Here is a 23,984-nt window from a genome sequence, read left to right on the forward strand (position 1 = left end):
AAGTGGTGAGGAGACAAAGGGATATAGCCAATAAGTATATAATAAGGGGATGATTAGTAGGCCAATGGGCTAGTTTGGCCAGGATGCCACATTCCTACCCTTTTTCGGCAGCCATCCTGGGATTTTTAACCACCATGGAGAGTCAGAACCCCGGTTTAACATTGCATCCGAAGGACGGTGCTTATTTTGACAGTATAGTGTCCCCATTACTATACTGGGGTGTTAGGACTCACACAGACCACAGGATGAGCACACCCTGCTGGTCTCTCTAACACCTCTACCTAGGGCTGTCACGATTAGGAAATTTGGCCAACGGTTAATTGCCTAATAAATTGTGCCGATTATGACCATTCTTCAAGAAATAAACACAATAAAGTGTCTGAAAAAAATCTGAAAATAAAAGGCCTTAAATAATAACCAATGCTACTAAGGTCATATTAGTACTGGACCACATCACAATATCCTTCATTTCCCTAAATTTGGAATTGCTGTTTTGGAAATGTACGTTTTACCTGGCAGTTCATAGTGCTTATCAAAGTTTTGCAGCATTTCTTTAAAATACTGTGATTTCCACTGTATTTAATGGCTTTGCAATGTATTGTGTTAAAGGCGCTGCAGCTCCCCCTTGTGTTTTTAGAGAGATGTGCAATCATTGCGGTGATCTGAAATCATCGCAATGAGGTCAAACTATCATAAAAGTTGATTATTTAATCATTTTATAACTCTGTTAAAAACACAGTTTTGTGTGTTAGTGAAAAAGGGATGTTGTAAAGAGAGTGACATCTACACAAACGAACAAAACTTTTATACACAACAACCTGCTATTAAGTCGTCTATGCTTATGAAGGAACTGAAAGTGGTAATCTGAGATTAAATATGACTACATGCCATCTGATAAGACTGCTTTAGTGTAAAACATTTTATATTACATAAAAGCACTGAATTACAAAAAAAAACATCAAATGCAAACATAACAAAGTCGATTTGATTAAAAAGTGTTAAAGGGCCGCTGGTATCCCCAGAATGTGTCTGTAAAGTTTTAGCTCAAAATACACCACAGATCTTTCATTATATGATCTTGAACAAGACCATTTGTGGCTGCAATGTTTTTGTGTGTGTCTCTTTAAATGCAAAGAAACCTTCTGTTCCCCTCCACGTATGCAAACTAAGGGGTAGAGCGCTTACACATGTGCTATGGACTACATCAAAACATGTGTTTCTGGCAGAAGGTTGAACTACGCGCTCAAAAGGCGGAGTCTGTGAACGGTTATGGGTGGGGTGTTATCAATGTGTCCCGTTTTGTGTGACTGTTGTGGTTTAAAGAAGTATTAATGGATTTGTATATTAACAGGATATTTCGGAACACACACTGGCAAATTATTTTTTGCTAGAAACACATTTAAAAGTGCATTTTTTAGGTTAGGGGGGCTTTAAAGGTACAATAGCAAGTCTGCTTGTAAGAGAGTGGAAAATGGTCACAAAATGTATTTTGTAAATGTATTACATGTTACTTAACAGATAAATTAATATATAAAATCAAGAATTTCAGTTTAGATTTTGGCAGAGTGTTGGTCACCGGTTGGTTTTCAATAAAGAAACACTGTTACAGTCTAAATATTAAACTTTTTGCTGTCACATTAAAAACAAAAAATTCACATTTATGCATTTAGCAGACACTTTAATTCACGTCAACACAATTGCATCTAGTACGTATATTCCTTGAGATCGAACCCATGCCACTTTACACTGCTAGGGCAATGCTTTACCAGTTGAACTAAAAGAACATTGAAGTCTTGTTTCAACTTACTGTAGTCAACAAGTGATAGTGGCTTACTAAACACAGACACTAGTCCCTTTCACACATACAGTCTTTACTGGTAATTTACTGGTAAATTGCAGTTAACATGTCATGTGTGAACAGAACCTTTCCGGTAAATCAGTGCTCCCAATTTACCAGTAAGACAGGTTGTAAGATTAACGGTAATTTACCGGTAAGCGCTGTGTGTGAACGAAAAATATAGCATTACCGGCATTTAGATGACGTCAGACCGCGCTACAGATCGGGCGGGCCAATCAGAAAGTTTTTATACAGGTGACGCGGTTTCCCCAGACTGTTTACGGACGTTTCCACACACATGTTGCTTAAAAGTCGAGCACACCTGAAGTTAACATCCACATTTCTTCACCAAAGTTGTTTAAAACAGCTTACCATCTAATTGCCAAATTGCCGACGTCCTTAGCACACCATCTGTGAAGCCTAATGTGCAAACGCGCAGGTTCCGTTTGACGCCGCCTAACGCAATGTTGTTTGGTCACGAGCAACTTCGCGACCGTTTGCCACAGATGTGAAAACAACAAAATACGGACCGTGGATATTAAGTCATAACCCGCCGTTTACAAATACAACACGGACGGAGCTCGCCGGCCGCGCGCCACAGGTAACTTCCGCTTTCTCTCTGAGTTTACCGGTATTTTGATACTGATGTGTAAATGATGTCTTACTGGTAAAAAGACGGAACGTCACTGCATGTGTGAACAGCACATTTTTGTATTTACTGGTAAATTCATTCTGGTAAATTCATGGTAATTTACCAGAATTACTGTGTGAAAGAGGCTACTGTCTGAATAAAACACAGTAAAATGTAACAATGCTATTGTTTTTCTTGTCATTTCTCACATCTGCTCAGTCCGGTTTAACATAATTCACTTTCACAAGGTCGGTACAAGAGGGAGCAGCTGGGGTGGTACAGGGTTTAAAGAGGTGGAACTGGGGGGCAGGTAAATGCTGAGAGAGTGCGAGCGAGTGAGCGCAAAGATCAGTATCAGCAGCTGGAAAATTGCCTGTGTGTGCGTGTGTCAGCTCATCTCTGTGATGATGTATAGCAGTTATCCTATAGCTCTGACTACTGTGTAAGCACTTTCAGAAGCCAACTGCCCACACACACACACAAAAAGGAAGGCTTGCAACATTCTACGCTTCAACCTTTTATCAATAAAGCAGAAAGTAATAACACTTGTGGAGACAGAGAAAGGTGGCATTTTGTGAGTCCAACAATCTTAAAAGCAAAGCCCAGACTGGACTTCTGATTGAAAATAAGCTTTAAATTTGATAAGAACGGACAGGAGGAACAAACAAATTGTGCTTATCCACCTGTGTGTGCAAGCAGAGATGGTAACATTTAAGTATAGGGGAAAAATCTCACTTTTAACCAGTTGCCTACTAGCTTGCATATTACTAGCATATTAGCATATTACTAGCATATAAGGCACATATTACTGCCTCATTCTGCATAACCATATTCAATCATCATCCCTTAGATCAGTAGACCACAAGGTTTATTACATGCGCTTACCGTTTTCCTTTCATTCATCGCGTCAAGGCTGTCTGTTGCGATGTGTTCATCGCGTGAGTTCATATCGCGATGACGATGAAAATTCGATGTATCGTTCAGGCCTAATAGCAATTCCATACTAGTCAATAACATTGAAATGAACTGTGAATAAGTTGATTAAACTTAAAAATAAAAAAAAATGTTTTACAACCAAAACAGTAAGAAAAAGCATTTTGATGTTTTGCAAAAAGGCAGAATAAAAACGTACCAAACAATGATGTTTTTGATGATCCGATCAAAAAGCAGCCAACATATAAGGATGCAGCAAACATGTTGGCAGCAAGCATTTTAAAGTATCCGAGAAATGCTTTCTTCAGCCGAATAGTTTAGGTTGCCGAACATTTGGTGCATCCCTATTGTTTATCTTCCATATTAAGGAGTGGATTAAGTTTCCAAATATTATTTTTTGGCCATTTTATGCAGATTTATCTTTACACATGCGAGCATTTTTTCCCCTCTTCACTCATCAGACAGAATCCTTGTAAATCAGATCTGTAAATATACAGCCCCTTCAACAGAGTGTGTCTGATATCTCTGGATTATGGATAAATATCATCATCATCATCATCTGAACAAAAGACTGAATCAAATCTGACAGCTGAGAGTGATCATCATTTATCATAATTAACTTTTCACTCCTTTTTCTTCCCAGAATGGACAATTTTACAAGAAGCCGACGGATGAAATGAACTACAGTATGATGGTTTTCAGCTGTCAGGTCTGATTCGAGCTGAAGTCTGACGCATCTCTCTATAATCTCAGTGATCTGATTAGAAGTTTCATATGTTACGTAAAATGTTAAAACATTGAACAATCTGGTTGTTGCTGATGATGGATTTGCCAATATCTCAGTAAGTCTAATGCAATGCATACACTTATTTTATTTTATATAACGCCACAGACGAGTCCAAACACCAAACCAACCTCTACATAAAAGCTTATGGCATTTTTAGAGTTAAATAACAACATTATTTACATTCATTCATGTTTAACAATTACAAAGCCAAGTGTCCCCAAAGGACAGTTTTGTTAGATTTGCTATTTAAGTATATCTGAGAAAACACACACACGAGCCCGGTGCGTCTCATATATCTAGATCATCTTCCCACATCTCTAGGTTTTTTTTAGAGACTTACAATAAATATACACCTGCTTGAGGGGAAGGAAACCGTCTGTGCTAATTCATATTAATAATGGATGACTATTTATACTGTAACCTCCAGCACAAAGGAGCAAAGCACAACTGATAACACATACCAGCTAGAAACCAAACACACACTCACGACAAGGGCTCAGACTCTGATGCACAACACTAAATGTTTTACACATACAGCATTACATAAAACATCTAGTCCAGTTGGCGAAGACTCTGAAAAGTCATGGAGGTTAAAATCATAGAAAAAAGCTTTCCAGTTACAATCAGCCTGTAAAGTATTTGGGTGATTCTCATGAAAACTTGGTTTTAAAAATGTCAAGCATGAAAATGTAAAAATTGCTTAAATTTACTTTTTTTCCCACCAGACATTGAAAAACAAAGTCTGGAGTAAATGGGAACATTAATTTTAAAACTTTTACTTATCATTTAACACTTTTTGTAACATAATTAAAAAAATTTGTCCTAAAAAATCTCATTACCGCAACAGTTAGAAAACATCAACACTGACATATTTTCAAAATGACATGACAAACATGAAAGAACATAATTTGGAGATTCTGCACATGCATTTAAAATCAAAGTATTATGCTTCTATTAATTAAATTAACATTTAATAAGCATCTGTTGCGGTTATGATAATCAAAATGTCGTGTAAGCATTCTGAAAAGACAATATTTCAAATTAACTGTAAAAAAAAATTATCTTACCTGGTAGCCATCTTGAAGTAACTGGTCCATGTTCTTGGTCACTTAAAATCAAACTTTATTAAAATTCTGTATGTGTGCTTAAACTGTTCTCAAAAAGTGTTGCGGAGGATGAGAACCTCAGGCATGGACACATCATTTTCCTAATTTTTCTTCATTATTATTATACATGAATATTCAGTAAATATTTTTTCTGTCATCTAAAGTAGTCTAGCAATACATCCATTTATTTTTTTCTTAATATTTTTGTGTTAATTTGATTAAATTACAACATAACGCATGTTCAAACACAGCCGGACACATTGCGGTAATGAGAATTTCAGCAGAAAATGAGATAAAATTTACAATTATAAAGTCTTATGTTGAAATCACACATTGTGCAAGGTAGAACACAGTATTGTGTTAATTCTGATGCTTTTTAATGTTACTATATTACACATTTTAAAGCTAAAATCATTAGTGCCGTGGTGTTTCAATGGTTTCCTGAGAATCACCCATTTCATCAGATAGAACATCAGAGGACAATCTCTATCAAATGAATTCCCAGCAACCACAAATGACAAAAATATTAATGATCAAAAGATACAGAACCGTGATATTCAACACTATTGCAATATTAGAACGCTGTAAGTTTCACTTCAAATTGCAGCATATGGTTTTAAGAACAAGTGAGGCATTTTCATAGGTGAGATTATGATTTAAAGCTTCTCCCGTTTAATGCATCACGGCCATTAGCAAAAGTCTAGATGTTCATAGTTATGAAAATAAAACTCCTGATTATCATCTGATGATGAAAAAATGCATGGTTACACCCTAACCCGATTCATCAAAAGCTCAGTGTGTATGTACTTCAAAGTCACAAAAGCGTTCTGGACGGTAAACAGCTTAATTTAAGCGTTTGGGTCCTTTAGGATCATACGCATTTACACAAGGGAGCTGTAAGAAATCCAAAGTGACACCTGTTTCCATAAATCTCCTAAACTGAGCTTAGATCAGCCTCACAATGAAGCTCATATTGACGACTTCTCCTCAAGCGCATTTTGGGAATTATTAAAATGCTTTTTCATCGTCTGGCTGAATGAACTTTCATTTCCGATGACAAACCAGCTCATGTTCTTTAATGGTCCGTTGAACTTCTCTAAACCAGAGAAAGAATGAAAATATCCTAGGGAAAGAGATCAATAAGAAGAAAGGCAGTGTGGAAGTTTTTCCAGAATTTCCAAATGGCTTTCCAAATAAACAAGGTGACCAAATGCAAGAAAACAACCAGGAAGAGGAATGGGACGTCAATGGTATGCAACCAATATGTTCACAAGAGTTATGAAAGCAAACTTACAGAAATGAACAATTATGTATTGGATCTTATTTTTACAGAAACTTTCATTCTGTTCATCTTTTTCTGATGTGTTCTCTCTATATTGATTTTTCAAACACACGTTGTGTCTCACATTGGTCAGGCAAACAGGGACATCACGTCAGGCTGCTCGAACAAACAGAGCACCACAGAGCCACGTGTGTTTACATGAATTGTTGACTCCAAATAAGACTTCGACAGAAGAGAATATTACACACTTTCTTTCGTAGCCAGTCGTAAAATACACATGGCTGCTTTTTTGGCTAACACAGCAAATATAGTGTGACAATGTGAAGACTGACCTGCATTGGAGGGGAAGATCGACCTTGAATTCGGACCAACCCACAGAACCAAATGTGAAAACAGTCCTGACAAAGTAAATTAAAATCTCTCACACCACGTCCTAACCAGGTGCGACATGACAATGCCACAAGTGATAAAACCCATACATATGCTCCCTTACACATATCTGACCTTGACCTTTTCAATAACCCCACTGCTTATTATGCTTTCGCCAACCCAACAGAATAGAGAATGAATGTGTGAGTGAGTGAGTGAGTGAAGGAATGAAAGAATGAGTGAATGAGTAGCGAGTGAATGAGTGAGTGAAGGAATGAATTAAGAAATTAATGAATGAGTGAATGAGTAGGAATAAGTGAAGGAATGAATGAGTGAATGAGTAGTGAGTGAGCGAGCAAATGAGCGTGCATAGGAATGACTTAATGAATGAGTGAATGAGTAGTGAATAAGTGAGTGAGTGACTTAAGGAATGAGTGAGTGAGTGGGTAGGTGAATAAGTGAGTGAACGAGTGAAGAAATGAATGAATGAGGGAATGAGTAGTGAGTGAGTGAGTGAGTGAGTGAGTGAGTGAGTGAGTAGGAATAAGTGAAGGAATGAAAGACTGAAGGAGTGAATGAGCGAGCAAACAAGTGCGCGTAGGAATGAATTAATGAATAAGTGAATGAGTAGTGAGTAAATGAGTGAGTGACGTAAGGAGTGAGTAAGTGAGTGAGTGACGTAAGGAGTGAGTGAGTGAGTGACGTAAGGAGTGAGTGAGTGAGTGACGTAAGGAGTGAGTGAGTGAGTGAGTGAGTGAGTGAGTGAGTGAGTGAATGAATAAATGAATGAATGAGTAGTGAATGAGTGAGTGAGGAGTGATTGACTTAAGGAGTGAGGAGTGAGTGACTTAAGGAGTGAGTGAAGGAATAAATGAATAAATGAATGAGTAGTGAGTGAGTGAGTGAGTGAGTGAGTGAGTGAGTGAGTGAGTGAGTGAGTAAGTGAGTGGGTGAGTGAATGAATGAATGAATGAATGAATGCATGAATGAGTAGTGAGTGAGTGAGTGAGTGAGTGAGTGACTTAATAAGTGAGTGAGTGAGTGAGGGAGTGAGTGAGTGAGTGAGTGAGTGAGTGAGTGAGTGAGTGAGTGAGTGAGTGAAGGAATGAATGAATGAATGAATGAATGAATGCATGAATGAGTAGTGAGTGAGTGAGTGAGTGAGTGAGTGAGTGAGTGACTTAATAAGTGAGTGAGTGAGTGAGTGAGTGAGTGAAGGAATGAATGAATGAATGAATAAATGAATGAGTAGTGAGTGAGTGAGTGAGTGAGTAAGTGAGTGGGTGAGTGAGTGGGTGAGTGAGTGGGTGAGTGAGTGGGTAGAAATAAGTGAAGGAATGAAGGAATGAATGAATGAGAAGTGAGTGAGTGAGAAGGAATAAGTGAAGGAATGACTGAGTGAATGAGAAGTGAGTGAGCGAGCGAGTTAAGGAATGAGTGAGTGAATGAATGAATTAATACATGAGTGAATGAGTGACACAATGAATGAGTAAGTGAGTGAGTAGGAATAAGTGAAGGAATTAATGAATGAGTGACTGAGTAAGTGAGTGAGTGAGTGAGTAAGTAAAAAGAATGAATGGATTGAAAAAAATGAATGAATGAATGAAGGAAGGAATGAAGGAAGGAAGGAAGGAAGGAAGGAAGGGAGGGAGAAAGACTGTATTGGAAACAGCTGAGCTGGAGTCTTCACGGTTAAGCTGTTTGGAGTGTTGGAGATAGCGAGGGCAGCACATGGTTTATCTCTCGGCGTGTGTATGATGCTGATATGATTTGGAGAGGGGAAGTGAGTGAAGACACTTCCTGTTGTGGAGTCACAGTTGGACACTGTCAGCCAGCAGTAGAAGTGATTACCTTCAGTCCTTTAGAATGAAACATTCAGAGGAGCCACAGGCTTATGGGATATATCCTGCAGCGCCTATCTGACCTGTCAATCAACACCTCTCTCTCTCTCTCTCTTTCTCTCTCTCTCTCTCTCGCTCTCTCTCTCTCGCTCTCTCTCTCGCTCTCTCTCTCGCTCTCTCTCTCTCCCTCTTTCTGGCCTCTCGTTTCATCTGTACCTCCTCTCAATTGCGGCTTCCATTTCACAGAATGCAGATTTTTGGGGATTTACATATATTCTGTCACTCCAAACTCTCTTTCTTTCTCTTGAATATGGCTCTAAATTATGCAGCAGTGAGTGGAGAAAGTGTTCATCATCAGTCACTGTGCCTAAATTAATTCCTCTTCTCTGCTGACAAAGAGTCACGTGTTGAGGTTTGGAATTAAGTGAGAGGAAAATACAGTACCAACTCATAATCTTGAAATATTAGCAATCAGCAATATTAATCTTTCTAAACACAGATTTATCTGTATTTAAAAAAATCAAGTATTTCAACCAATCATAGATTTAGATCCTTTTTTGTCTTTACAGTAACACAGAATGCATGACATAACAGAGACTTGCAGTCTGTGTACATCAAATGCATTCAAAAGGCCACATTGACATCTGGGAATCAAAATCTCATATAAACCCAGGAAAAAAACTTTTTAAGGAAGTTAATTAGTTAAAACAAAGAAAATTTGCATTAAATGGGTGGTTCAATGGTATGTCAAGCATTCTGACTTATTAACACTGTTTAAGAGTTGTTTCCTCATGCTAAACGTAGGCAAAGTGTCAAAAAAGCAGTTGGGCATGTTACAAAGTATTTCTACGCCGAATGCACTTCGCCAGGGTTCGTACGTTAAGTTTTGGAAAGTTTTTTCAGATTACGGGTCCAGCTGACATTTCAGGAGTTTCTATACACATCACTTCTTTATATGGGCACTTCCCCCGGAAAACTCCGCCCACCCGTTAATCAGCATGAGACGCTAGAACTTACAAACATCTTATCACGCGACAGCTTTGTTTAATTTCAAAACTCAACAATGGCATGAAAGAAGAAGTGTGTTTTGGATGTAAGGAGAGGAAAGTCAGCCTTATGGAAACAATGGATATAGTTTATTATTCGGGGTAGCAGCTGAGTTTTGCGTGTGTGTTTGATACGCTGGATTTCATTGAAAAGTCCCAACCGGGTCATGAGTTGCATGCGGTAAGACAGACTTCTGTCTTATGTTGGAAATAGGCGCGTGCATATTATATAAATGACACAAACATGTAGTGAATCATAAGTTAAGCAGTGTTGTATAGTGTTGTATGACTCGTACTCGCTCCTCCCGCGGTAGTAACTCCTCCCCGTTATCGGAAAGAATCGCTAAAGTTAATCTTACTTTTATAAATCTGATGAAACTAAAGCCTCTTCAGAGATATAAAGAATGTAATACTACTCTATAGGTACTCCAGATTAACATCAGAAATACAGAAACAGCGTGTGTTATGTGAGCTTTAAATGAATAAGTCAGACTTGAGACTGTTTTTATTTCACTTATCAAATAAGTGAATTTGCGACTAAATATGTTAATACATTCGCACAACAAGCCAGAATTCCTTGCCTGTCATAGGACGCTGTGACAACATGAATCTTTCGATTTTGATCAAACCTGTTGAATCAACTCAGGTTCATGCTGTCATGAAAGCAAAATAAAGACGTGTTAATAAATTCTGGAATCTGTATTTGCCACAATCTGATCAAATCTGATCGTAATCTTTTCTCAATATAATGAAGAATTAAAACATTTTTACTTATAGACCCTTGGAATTGGATGTTTTAATACAAACATCACCATATCATTAAGAACTCAATTACTAACTCAAATCGGACATCTGCAGCACAAACTTGCAGATGCCCACATACAAACTTTAGCACAATATACAACAACAAACGGACACACACACAGAGAGACACACCACAAAACCAGCAGCATGGATAGGAACACAGATACAATCTTCAGCACCATGGACAGAGACACACACAATATTCAGCACAATGGACAAAGACATACACACTTTTCAGCACCATGGACAGAGACCCACAACAATTTTCAGCACCATGGACAGAGACACGCACACTCTTCAGCACCATGGACAGAGATCATATAGTTCAGCACTGCTTTTCTACAAGATAATCTTGAGCCAATGCACTAATGTGGTTATGCAAAATAGCACCCAGACTATCCTTGACTACTGCACCCAGCCTGAGGCCTGCTGATTAAACCCAGATTCTTCATCTAATGAAGCCAAGATAAAATCGGTCTTAAGGCAAGGTCTTCAGACCAGCTCTGGCTCTGCTAAAAAGCATAATGCATGCTTAAAGGGTCATTCACAAGAACACCTTCTTTACTAAAAAACATGAGATGCAGTGAAGAGAAAAGTCTAAATACACCTCAAGACACCTGCAATTTGTTTTGAGCATCAGGTAATTTTCCTCACTTCACTGAAAGCAAAATGTTGCGGGAAGAGACAAAAATCACAGCCAATGAATATATATTTGTTGTTTAATGTGAACTACTAAGATTATACTGTGGATAATGGATCATAAATGGGAATCAGGTAACTGTCAAAATGACAATGTTGACACCTGAAAATGTGAAATTAGCTTGGAAGAGATGCAATTTAACACTTGAGATTAAGCATCACACTCTAGGTCTGTCAAACGATTAATCGCGATTAATCGCATACAAAATAAAAGTTTTATTAGAAAGAATGTTTTTAGATATTAATTTATATATAATATAAATGATATAAAAATATAAATAAATATATTTATATGTACAAACATATAATATGCAAAAAAAGTTGTATTATGTATGCGATTAATCGCGATTAATCGTTTGACAGCCATACATCACACCCTACAGATGACAGAAAGCCCTATAGGAGTGTATAAGGCTATGTAGTTACAGAAGAGAAAACTCACCTTAACATGATTGTATTCGTTCTTGCTGCCATCAGCACCAACCGGTTTATTTTCAGAGCGTGGCTTCAGGACCTGCCGCAATGGGCTGGAGACAGGCAAACCTGTTACGCTGATACCATCTGAAATCACACAGCAACATACATTAACAGATCAGTATGCACACACACACACAAACAAACAGAGAAAGTCAGAGATAAAGAAAGACAGAAGTTGGATAGGAAATATATGACTTATATGTAGAGAGGAAAGCAATATTTCTCATATTCTAAACGTGTGTGACCATCACTCAACTTTTCCCTCTCAATCCTATCTTTCTCTTCATCCACCTCTCTATCCCCTGACACATCTGTCCAGCATTTAATGCTCGAAATGAAAATAAAAATCCATAACGTGACAGTCTGTAAAATGATGAGGTGGAAAAACTTTGCAATAAATAAGGAGATAAAGTGTGCCGCAGTGGCTCTCTACAGCACATAAACTCACAAAGACGCAAATTCTTTCAAGCGAGTAATGCTCTGGCTATTTTTAGTAACATAACAGTTATGTTATACGACCAATGATACTTCTATCGAAACAAACTTGAATTGTCCTGCAGCTGGAACAGTCTGCAAGCTTGCAAGAACATAAAAACAAAATTCAGAAACACATCAGCAGATGTCAACATCAGATACACAGACCTTTAAGCAGGTGTTTGTGTGCTGTAATGTTTATTATGATTTATTTGCCTTAAAGGGACACATCACTTTTTTGAAAATATACTCACCAGAGGATTATTAGGAACACCATACTAATACTGTGTTTGACCCCCTTTCGCCTTTAGAACTGCCTTAATGTTGGCCCATATTGATAGGATAGCATCTTGCAGTTGATGCAGATTTGTGGGATGCACATCCAGGGCAAGAAACTCCCGTTCCACCACATCCCAAAGATGCTCTATTAGGTTGAGATCTGGTGACTGTGGGGGCCATTTTAGTACAGTGAACTCATTGTCATGTTCAAGAAACCAATTTGAAATGATTCGAGCTTTGTGACATGGTGGAAGTAGCCATCAGAGGATCTGTACATGGTGGTCATAAAGGGATGGATATGGTCAGAAACAATGCTCAGGTAGGCTGTGGCATTTAAATGATGCCCAATTGGCACAAAGGGGATTAAAGTGTGCCAAGAAAACATCCCCCACACCATTACAACACCACCAGTAGCCTGCACAGTGGTAACAAGGCATGATTGATCCATGTTCTCATTCTGTTTATGCCAAATTCTGACTCTACCATCTGAATGTCTCAACAGAAATCGAGACTCATCAGACCAGGCAACATTTTTCCAGTCTTCAACTGTCCAATTTTGGTGAGCTCGTGCAAATTGTAACCTCTTTTTCCTATTTGTAGTGAAGATGAGTGGTATCCGGTGGGGTCTTCTGCTGTTGTAGCCCGTCTGCCTCAAGGTTGTGCGTGTTGTGGCTTCACAAATGCTTTGCTGCATACCTCGGTTGTAACGAGTGGTTATTTCAGTCAAAGTTGCTCTTCTATCAGCTTGAATCATTCGGCCCATTCTCCTCTGACCTCTAGCATCAACAAGGCATTTTGCACACAGGACTGCCGAATACTGGATGTTTTTCCCTTTTCACACCATTCTTTGTAAACCCTAGAAATGATTGTGCGTGAAAATCCCAGTAACTGAGCAGATTGTGAAATACTCGTCTGGCACCAACAACCATGCCACACTCAAAATTGCATAAATCACCTTTCTTTACCATTCTGACATTCAGTTTGAAGTTCAGGAGATTGTCTTGACCAGGACCACACCCCTAAATACATTGAATCAACTGCCATGTGATTGATTGATTGGTTAATTAGATAATTGCATTAATGAGAAAACTAAGAAGTGTTCCTAATAATCCTTTAGATGAGCGTATACTCATTTTGCAGCTTCCCTAGAGTTAAACATTTGATTTTTACCGTTTTGGAATCCATTCAGCCGATCTCCGGGTCTGGCAATACCACTTTTAGCATAGCTTAGCATAATTCATTGAATCTGATTAGACCATTAGCATCACACTCAAAAAATGACCAAAGAGTATAGATATTACACAGTGCCGAAAATAGTCCCCTTGGTAACTTTCAATAGTAACTTTACGTAGTAACTTTTTTTTGGTAACTTTACGTCGGCCTTAGTAGACGATGTAACTAAAGAAGAGTCAAGATTTAAATAGGAAAAATTTTGAGTGCGATGCTAATGGTCTAATCAGATTCAATGGATTGTGCTAAGCTATGCTAAAAGTGGTAGCGCCAGACCCGGAGATCAGCTGAATGGATTCCAAAACGGTAAAAATCAAATGTTTAACTCTAGTGAGCTGGAAAATGAGCATATTATGTCCCTTTAAACATTTTCAGTCTACTTTTCAAAAATGTTGGTTGAAATGACACTTTTATTTACTAAAAACAAGTCAAGTTTGTTTTAGTCATTCCTAAACAAATACTTTAACATCAAAATGTATACTGAATATTACCAAAGGTTGAAAATATAAAAAATAATTGCCTTCAATACTGGAAATGTCATTTCTATCTTGACTTTTTCTTATTCCTTATTAATGTTAAGACATCAATGCTGTATTTTCCAATAAAATGCACAGCCACACAAAGCCATCGGTCTAATTGAAGGTGTTTCTATAGCACTGACATTTCTGGGTTTAAATCGCTTTGACTCTGTCTGAGAGAGAATAATGAGGGTAAATTGCAGCGTTTGCCGCGCGCAGGTTTTTCGCAGACGTGCCAATGCACTCATGAAATCTGACATTCAGGAAACGAGGAAGAGAGGCCAGGTGAAAATGTGCATGTATGGAGAAAACACAGAATTTCCTTCTGAGTGGAAAAGAAGGATCCTGAAAGCAAAGTCTGATTTTTCACTGATTTTCACGCCTGCTTTTTGAAATTCTGCCCGAAAGCTGCTGATAAAACCCCCTGTGGTTCGAGATAGTTAGTAATTCTGTTTTGTGACCTTGTTGGTACAGAAAACCACTTCGGGATGGATCTGGTCAGATCCGCCGTGGGATCTCAAATAGACGGTGAGGGAGTTTAAACGCTCAAGGGACAGAAACTTACAGTCCTCATTATGAGTCCCAGGGCCTCTGAAATGACATCACTCCCCTTCAAGGGTGTCTGACGCGATATGGCGTAATGTCTCCTATTAACTTTATAAGACGCCCGGACACAGGGTCAGAAGAGGGGGCGGAACAAATACAGTGACGTGATTGGAGGAGGGCGGAGCTAAAGCAGGAACAAGTTCACAGGACAATGAAATGGGGAGGAGCTGAGAGAATTAAATGTGTTGCTAAAATGTGACATGAAATCAGATAAGGGCGGGCTAAGACAATGACATGCTATCAGGAGAATTAAAGGGGGTGGAGCTAAAGCTGGACTACATTAAAAGCACCTCACGCTCTTTTTCTTAATCATACACTAAATTTCAACTTTTGCAAGGAACATAAATGTCAGGACAGACAATATTTGCCTAAACGCAGATGAGAGAAAATCAAAGACAGACGTCAATTATTTTCTCACTTAAGTAAAATCAGAGCAGCGCAGCAGGATGCGTCACATGAAACATGCACCCAATCGCGGCACCCACCGACTACCAGATGTTACCCTACGTGGCGAGTTCATCCCTCTGCAAAAAAGGTAAATGTTTACCTCCAGCAGACTCCCAGCTGGGTAAAGTCGTCCCCACCCCGTCTTTCATTATGCTGTTCTTGTCCTGACATTTTAACATTCAGGCACTAATGTGTTTAGTCTGACTGTCTGGTCCGCCCGCTCTGATGCAGACACAGATTTATAGAGGACGGCTGAATAAAGTAAATGCATGCGCTGCGATGTATTAAAAAACTCACATGCAGTCTGAACCCAACGCACCCAGCCCCCACCCTCCTTTCTGAGAGACACGCAAGACATTGCATCACAGTGATGACATCACCACCATTAGAGACTGAGTTATGATGTCTGTAGAGACAGACACTGAGAGAGAGAGATATAGATGTAAAGAGATAGAGATTGAGAGAGAAAAATGTTAAAGACACGGGTAAAGAGATAAAGCTAAGAGAGAGATCTTAAGGTAAGAGAAAGAGAGAGACTGAAATGTAGAGAGAGAGAAATAGAGATCAAGAGACAAAGGTAAAGACAAAGAGATGCAAGTAAAGGAAAAGCTATAAAGAAATAAATGGAAAGCAAAGGCAAATAAAGGTCATTAAAAGGTAAATATAAAAATTATAGATATTAATATTGTCATAAATACGTCCATGTCATAGCCCCTCCGAACCCAACACCCCCAGCGCCCACCTTTTCTGAAAGACCCCCAGGACATTGCATCACAGTGATGACATCACCAGCATCAGAGTCTGAGTTATGATGTCTGTAGAGACAGACACAGAGAGAGAGAGAGAGAGAGAGAGAGAGAAAGGTAAAGCAAGAGCGATAGAGGTAAGAGAGGGACTGGTAAAAAGATATAGAAAGAGGTAAAGAAAAAGATAAGTAAAGAGAGAGTGAAAGAGAAATCAATAGAAAGGTATTAGGGATGCACCGAATATTTGGCCACCGAAAAGACTTTTATCACCGAAACAATACAGCCGAAATGTTGTGATGAAGCAAACAGAAACCGCGACCTTCACGTGCTTGTCTGAAGCAACATGTATGCGGTGTGCATGTATTTAACATACATTTGCCGAATAAACCAATAAAAAACAACGTAGCGTTTTTATGCTGCGCTGTTTGATATTCGCCCTCGGTGTGCGCGCGCGTTTAAGTGCCCTCAATAGTGCACACACGAGTGAGACGCAAAGAAGCGAAAATAAAATCTTTCTATTATTGACAGAACACATATAAACAAACTTATCTCCAAAGTATTCTTTTTATAATAAAAACATTTGTTTATGTCTTAAGTGTATGTATAGATTACAATCAGAAACCAGTCTCTGCTTACTTAAAGAGACAGTAACCTCAATTAACCTACTTGTCTGTGCTATTAATGTTAATCAAACAACCCAAGACAAAGAGAAAATCACTTCTGTAGCTCTAAAAATAATACAAAAACAGTGTTACGACTCATTTAATTCAATTTCTGTACCTAATGCTAATGTTAGCCCTTATTAATGTGCAACTTTGTTCTTTTTTATAAATGTTTGCAATTTTTTTATTTGTTATTAGATTTTCTCCACCCCCTTTTTGCTGATCTGAAAAATAATCCAATCCGTGCCTCAAAAACTGTAATGTGATCCGAACCGTGAGTTTTGTGATCCGTCACACACCCCTAGTAAAGTTAGTACACAGTGATAGCCATGAATGCATTTGTACTAATAATTGGCATAATAATTTATTTCGGTGTTTCGGTTTCGGTTTTTCGGTTTTCGGCCAAGAATTTTCATTTCGGTGCATCCCTAAAAGGTATGGCCCATTTTTTTTGTCATGTCACCGTGTCGCCATGTTTGCATCTTCTTAAAGGAAGATCTGTCATATACTGGGCATGCACAAAGTCGCTCCGCCAGCGATGGCGTCATTCTATAACGGTTGATGATTGGTTCTCTACACTTGAAGGCGGGACTACAGCAGCCATACTGACCGGTGTGATCTCAAATCAATATCAGTGACGCATCTTGTTAATATTAAATACCTCTGGAATGGCAAATAAATGTAATTAAAAAATAAATATTAAGATTAATAAAAATTATAGATATTAATATTTTAATATTGTCATAAATACGTTCATGTCATATTTCACCCCCAATAAAATCTTACTTAAAGAAAGTGATGCTTACTGTAAGTGATGAGGTCACAAAAGCCTTTGTTGTGTTTTGTAGTTGTTTGGTTTATTATTTGTAAACATTATTATTTGTTTATAACTTCCTTTTGTTTCGTTGTTTAAAAATAAGTTTGGTTACCTTTTCTGGTCTAAGGTGCACATTAGATTAACTCTTTCCCCACCATTGACAAGTTATCTCGTTATTTAAAGGCGGAGTGCACAATGTTTGAAAGCCAATGTTGATATTTGAAATCACCTAAACTAACACGCCCCTACCCCAATAGAATCTGGACCTTCTTTTGATAGACCCGCCCCACACATACATAGCCCAGGCAAGGATGTCGGTTAGTAGACACGCCCCTTACTGCTGATTGGCTACAAGTGTGTTTTGGTAGTCGGCCCGACTCCTTTTTCCAAAGCGTTTTTCAAACATTTTGCACTCCGCCTTTAAGAGAAACATTTGCATGAAAAAAAAACGTGTTCCTGATGAGTTTTTATGGTAATATGTGATACAGCAATTAGCTAATAGATGGTGCACTTACCCAATTTATTAAAAAAACTGTAGCAAAAAAAAAAATGATTTACTAATCTTTTTAAAATAAATTTGATAATAAATTTTAAAAATAAATTTGAATTTGATCTTTCATTTGATATATTTGTATGTGTATATATTTTTAGAAGAAAATTTTCCTGGAAGGCATTTTGTGAAACTTTGAAAAAATGCTGGTGGGAAACCCAAAAACAGTCAATCATAAAACAAATAAAACAAAACAGGTATACCTGTACCATACATCTGAAGAATACAGAAAAGAAACATCAATCATCAGTAACTGGATATGGTTTTCAACACCAGGATGCCAAAAATATATTTCTTTTTTTTTCCTAAAAATCACATTTATCTCATATGATGACTCCTAAAGTTATTTTCAATCGTGCATCGCTCATTATGACATCATAATGTGAAGGGCGATAAGGGGACCAATCATAAACCCTGAAATACCACATAAGTCTTTTAAATGCACATAATCTTTTATCTTTTCTTAAACGGTTACAATCAAGCAGGACGAGAAAAACAATGGCGCCTTTTCTTATATGCATGTCGTTGTTAACATTAGCATTAAATAACAGCAATAACGTATTAGCACCTGCGATAACATCAGCAATGTTTACGATTCACTGCCCTCTACATGCAGCAGTAATAGGAAGGGATTTAAGCTGTCTTATCTGCCTAATTCAGAGAAATTAATATTTCAACAATAATTAAAACATTTAGTGGCCTCTGAGGAGAAACCCAGTGAGGAGAGAGAGAGAGAGAGAGAGAGGAAAGCTGCTGTTCATCTCCCACCTGTTTGTAATTCAAGCAGAAACGCAGCAGACAGGCACAACTTCTCTTCATGCTGTCTGCTCTCCCTGTGTTTTATTAATATCAACATGTACACACAAAAAGAAAGAGAGAAACTAGAGGAATACTTCATTCTCAATAGACTTCAATGAAGTATTAAACATTTATTATACTAAAAATACCTTCAAATCCGAATGAGACAAGTGTTGATAAAGCTTAGATCACATGGCTTTATAAGAAATCTCATAGTCTTGGTTTGAGACACGGCTGAGAGCTCAATGGAAAGTCTTGAGAAGACGTGAGATTACCAAGGTATTTTCTCAAAAGAAACCTCTGAAACGCAACTTAAGACTTAAAATGAAGTTCACAAAGCTTCGGATTCAAAACGCACCAAAGGCAATGCATAAAAGGCCTAAAGCTTTACTTCAGAATAAAGAAAATCAGTAATCTAGACTTCTTTTAAGGTGTTTTGTTTTTGTGTGTATAGAAAATAGCGGCATTAAAGAAACGATTTTTAAAAGTCTCCAGTAACTGGTGTGAAGAGCAAAACTTCATTTCTTCATTTTTTAGGCTTTATGCAGCCTCATGTAGATGCGCATCAATAACACAAAGTGTGAAAACTTGTGCAATTTTGCATGCATATGATACGCCAGTCATTCCTGTTCACTTAATATGACGCAACATTTTTGTGTCGTTTTATGTATTGGTTTCTCAATTTTTTAACCATTTTTTGCTTGGTTTGGGGTTAGATTTGCTTTAGGGTGATATTAAAGAGGCCCTTCCACATAAAACCGTTTTTACTTGTATTTTTTGATATGTGTTAGGTCCATATGTGTTTGTGTTGTGTCGTGAATGTGAAAATTTACTTCCACCTCCTCTGTCAGCTCTAGCCACTGAAAAGAAATAAGCGGAGAAATCAGGTCAGTTTGAAAAGCTTATCAGTGTGACGTGGAACTGATCGAGCTCATTACTATTCATGAGCTCTTCAACTTGAGACCGCGCCCACATAATACGTGTAGTTGAGTTAGTTTTCATAACAAGTTACAGCAAGGATGGCTAAACGTCAACCGTACAGTATTCGGGCCATTGTTTTTTGTCAAAGAGACATCATTCCTATTAAACGAGGGAATCATAACAGTTGCTACATGTTTGGATGTTCAAAAGAACGCTGGATGTGAAGAGAGACTGCGATTAAAAAGCAATGCTCTTCCATCAATATTGGATCTGGACAGAATGGCGCAGCTTATGTGAGTAAAACACTTTAGTACTATGTGTCACTGCAGCGGCCGGTGTTTTCTCTTCCGAGGGACGCGAATTCATGCTGCACACACGTTGAAAGGGTTTATGATAAAAGACACGTGTGTGTGAGTAAAACACTTTAGTACTATGTGTCACTATCAGTTGCGGCCGGGACTTCTCTTCAGAGGGACGCGATTCACGCGAATTCATGATGCACACGCATCGAATGTGATAAAAGACACATGTGTGTGTGTGTTTGTGCGTTCGTTACACGTACGTCGAAAGGGTTAATGTAAAAGATGTTTGTTTGTGTGATTACGATAGAAGACACGCGTGTGTGTGTCAAAAGGGTTTACGATAAAATATGCGTGTGTAAGAAAGACACTGTGTCTTAAGACACTCACTTAACATTAAACTGATTACACATGAGATTAAATTGAAAGTTAGTTTGAACGAAAAACTGTTATCCAATCATAGCAGTGGGCGTCGTCAATGCAGCCCGCCCATTAAAACGGATCATTTCTCTAACCAGCCTTAAAACCAGGGTACAAAATGGCCTATTACTTATTGCTTTTGATGTTTTGGGATGTAAAAAACAGACCTCAGACAACAGTATAAAACAATAAAAACGACAGAGGAAGGGCACCTTTAAATATATAGTTTTTTTTTCATGTTTTTTTCTATTTTTAAGCCATGGTCGCTTGGATGTCAATTTATGCAACAAAAAGTTGTTCCAAATCCAAGTGACCATGGTAAAAAAAACAAGAAACCAAGTCATTAAAACAACAATTTATTGGTCAAAATTAGTAAGTATTGGTGAATTTTTTGTTGTTGTTTTTGTCTGTATTACTGTATAAAAACTATTTTAATGCACATCTGCTAAAAATTATTTTCTTTCTTTTCTTTTATTTTAAACGCCATACCTAAAAATGATTTTAATAATGAATTTTTATTAGTACCATCATAAACTACTTAAGTCAACATACGGTAATGTCATGGGGTCTTTAAATAGATAAAGATGAATTAGATAAAGAAGTGCAAAACGACCGTGTATCACATTCAAATTTGAGTACCATTTGTGGCAGTCACATGGGCCACAGCTCCCCCTAATGTGTGCTTCAGTTTCTTTATTTTACACTTATTTGCAATGTTTCTAGATGCATCTTTAGTAATTTGGCATGACTTGATTTGAATGGATTTTTTTTCAAAAGTAGTGGGTTTTGGCAAATAAGCTGACATCCACTTAGAGGGTTTTGCAGCTAAAGACAGTTAAGTTTGCTAATTAAAGGGGTCTGTTTTTGTTGAAATTGAAACTTAATTGTGCTGTCAATTGTGGACAGTGCAGATCAGGGGTGGTATTATTATAATAAGATCCCCTTCTGACATCACAAGAGGAGCCAATTTTCAGTGACTTTTCACACTTTCACATGCTTGCAGACAATGGTTTCCCAAAACTAAGTTACTGGGTTGTTCTTTTTCGTGTTTACTATGTTGATAGAAGCACTGGGGACCCAAATATAGCACTTAAACATGAAAAAGTCAGATTATCATGATATGTCCCCTTTAACAATGAAATGACTAAAGTGACATTTGTGAAAATGAGGCATTTTAATTACTGACTAAAAAACCCTTTTACTGGCATTAAAGTGAAATTACGGAACCCAAAACTAAGTCTAATTAAAAAAGCTAATTTACAAGAAAACATGGCAGATGCACTTAGAAGATTTTGCATCTGAACTCTTCAATTGCAAATAAGTAAATAATTGCAGAATTTTCATTTTTGCTAAAGTTTTCTTTCAAGACCCGGTGTCTGCCAGAGATGTTTTAACTAAGGTTACACAAGAATACAGCCAGGAATCAAACTAAAATAAAGAGGAAATCCAGAGATGAAATGAAGAAAGGCCACAGTGATACGGTAGGTAGAGTAAAATACAGATTCACGTTTCTCAAATAAATGTAAACCAAGATGGGTCTGTGTGCTATGAAGGTATACATGCCATTTCAATTCACCTTCTCCGCATCTACCATAACAGTGCATAGTGAATACCGGCTTTCTGTCTATCAAAGAGCAATCCAACTCTTCATTACAGTGCAATGGCTTTGGAAATGTGCTTTAGGAAACCAAGCTGAAATTGAATAGGCGAAGCCAAACAGATTCCATCCATGATGTTTTGTGTGCCTGCATGTATGCAGTGTAGATTCTTACCATCATTAAGGTCGTGCAGAAGGTTCTCCTGACCGGAAAAGTCCAGTTTGGCCTGTATCTTCACGGGGATGGTGACGGATTGACCCGATTTCAGAGGCAGGTGAGACAGGGCATCCTGGAGGTCCCAGGTTATAAACTCGCCAAACAGCTTCTCTGAAATCAAAAAGAAGAAAAGGTTTGTTTGCACTGAGACCTTTAGACGAGATATTCAGTTCTGTTCCTAAAGTAAACATCTAAATCAAACACATCAGCTTAAAAAGATTTTCTATAAGGCAGAATGCAAGCATACAAAAAATATAATTTATAAAAAATTTAAAACATCCCATTTTTTTGTACAGCATGTTTGGCTGCTTGCTTTACCAAACTATACAAAAATGAACAGGTGCTAAATCACTTGCCTTGCAACTACAAATTTCTTTTTAAAATGTATGAACCTAACACAGATCATCTCTAAGGAAAAGCCCAAATAACATTAGGAAAACTCAGAAGAAAAGCTCTGATCAATGCTGATACTTGCACTAAATCCCTACATCTGTATACTTGTGAAATAAAGTCTCCTATATTTTTTCTCTGATACAACAGTAAATACAAACTCTGACAATATCTATTCTTCATGAGCTTCATGAAAACACAGGAAGAGAGGTGCACAGGAAGAAAAGTGCACAGCAGAGGTGAGAATGGTGAGAACTTGAGATCATGAAGATGCCCAGCAGGTGACTGAATGAACCAGCAGTGGTTGTGTTTTATAATGACATATCACTGTTATAACTGGACAACATCTATGTGTCTACTGTCACAAAATAACCCAAAATCACAAACAAAAAGATTTTGTGTGCATGCAAAAAGTGCCAGAACCATAATATTCCTGATCATAGCTTTAAGCACCAACTAAAAACCATGGTAAATACAAAAATACTACTGTATAATACGGTAAAGTTTGTTAACTGTTACAACAGTGGATTGAAGCATGCAAACATGTAATATTTCAATAGTTCACCTGCTCTGTGAATAACGTTTATAACATTATATGGTTACTTTATAGCTGTCAAACAAAAGGTGCAGTGACAAGTTTGCATGGAAGAAAACAGACTTACCAACTCTTTCTCTGTTTATCTGTCTTCCTGTGTGTTAAAAAAGACATGGAAGGCCTGTTCAAAGCTTTATTTTGATACTGAAAACTCACTCAGGATGAATAATACAGATATGCCACATAACAAAGTCAAACGTTTGCTACACCATATTGTCCCCATGTGATTTCCAAAGGTCCTGCACTCCAAACAAATCTGCTGGCAGCCGAATCGACTTCATTAAAATGAGTCAACGCAATGCAATTCTATTCATTTAATCACAACCTAACCTAATAAACTTGCACTAAGGTGAAAAAGGACAGTTTCAGCATTCTGCTAATGTTTTTTCCATTACATACATTGCAGAGATATAATCATTTAAATGCCATAAATCTGTGCTATTAGAAAAATGACATATTTAAATGACAAAAGGAATATTTATGAAAATGCTTCTTTAAAAATAAAAATTTTAATGACGTTATACAAAAACACACATAAGATAGTATTTAACTATTTTAGCACTATACTTTTTCCCAACAAGCAATTTTGCATTTAAAAGATGTCCA

The 23,984-nt window shown here is 37.6% G+C and overlaps 1 protein-coding gene across 4 annotated transcripts in view; it reads right to left on the reverse strand.

Annotated features, from left to right (window-relative positions):
- Positions 1–23,984, reverse strand: part of trappc9 (trafficking protein particle complex subunit 9) — a 310,708-nt gene that overhangs the window by 148,990 nt on the left and 137,734 nt on the right. For 2 of the 4 annotated variants that reach the window (XM_055219335.2, XM_055219332.2), the window contains 3 exons: positions 23,446–23,472; positions 22,352–22,504; positions 11,778–11,896 (listed from right to left, as the gene is read on the reverse strand). In XM_055219335.2, coding sequence (XP_055075310.2) covers positions 11,778–11,896; positions 22,352–22,504; positions 23,446–23,472 — 299 coding nt within the window. The remainder of the gene's footprint in view (positions 1–11,777; positions 11,897–22,351; positions 22,505–23,445; positions 23,473–23,984) is intronic. The other 2 variants (XM_055219336.2, XM_055219333.2) reach the window with 1 other exon arrangement.

Source organism: Misgurnus anguillicaudatus, chromosome 20 (genome assembly GCF_027580225.2).
Source record: "Misgurnus anguillicaudatus chromosome 20, ASM2758022v2, whole genome shotgun sequence".
Lineage (NCBI taxonomy): Eukaryota > Metazoa > Chordata > Actinopteri > Cypriniformes > Cobitidae > Misgurnus > Misgurnus anguillicaudatus.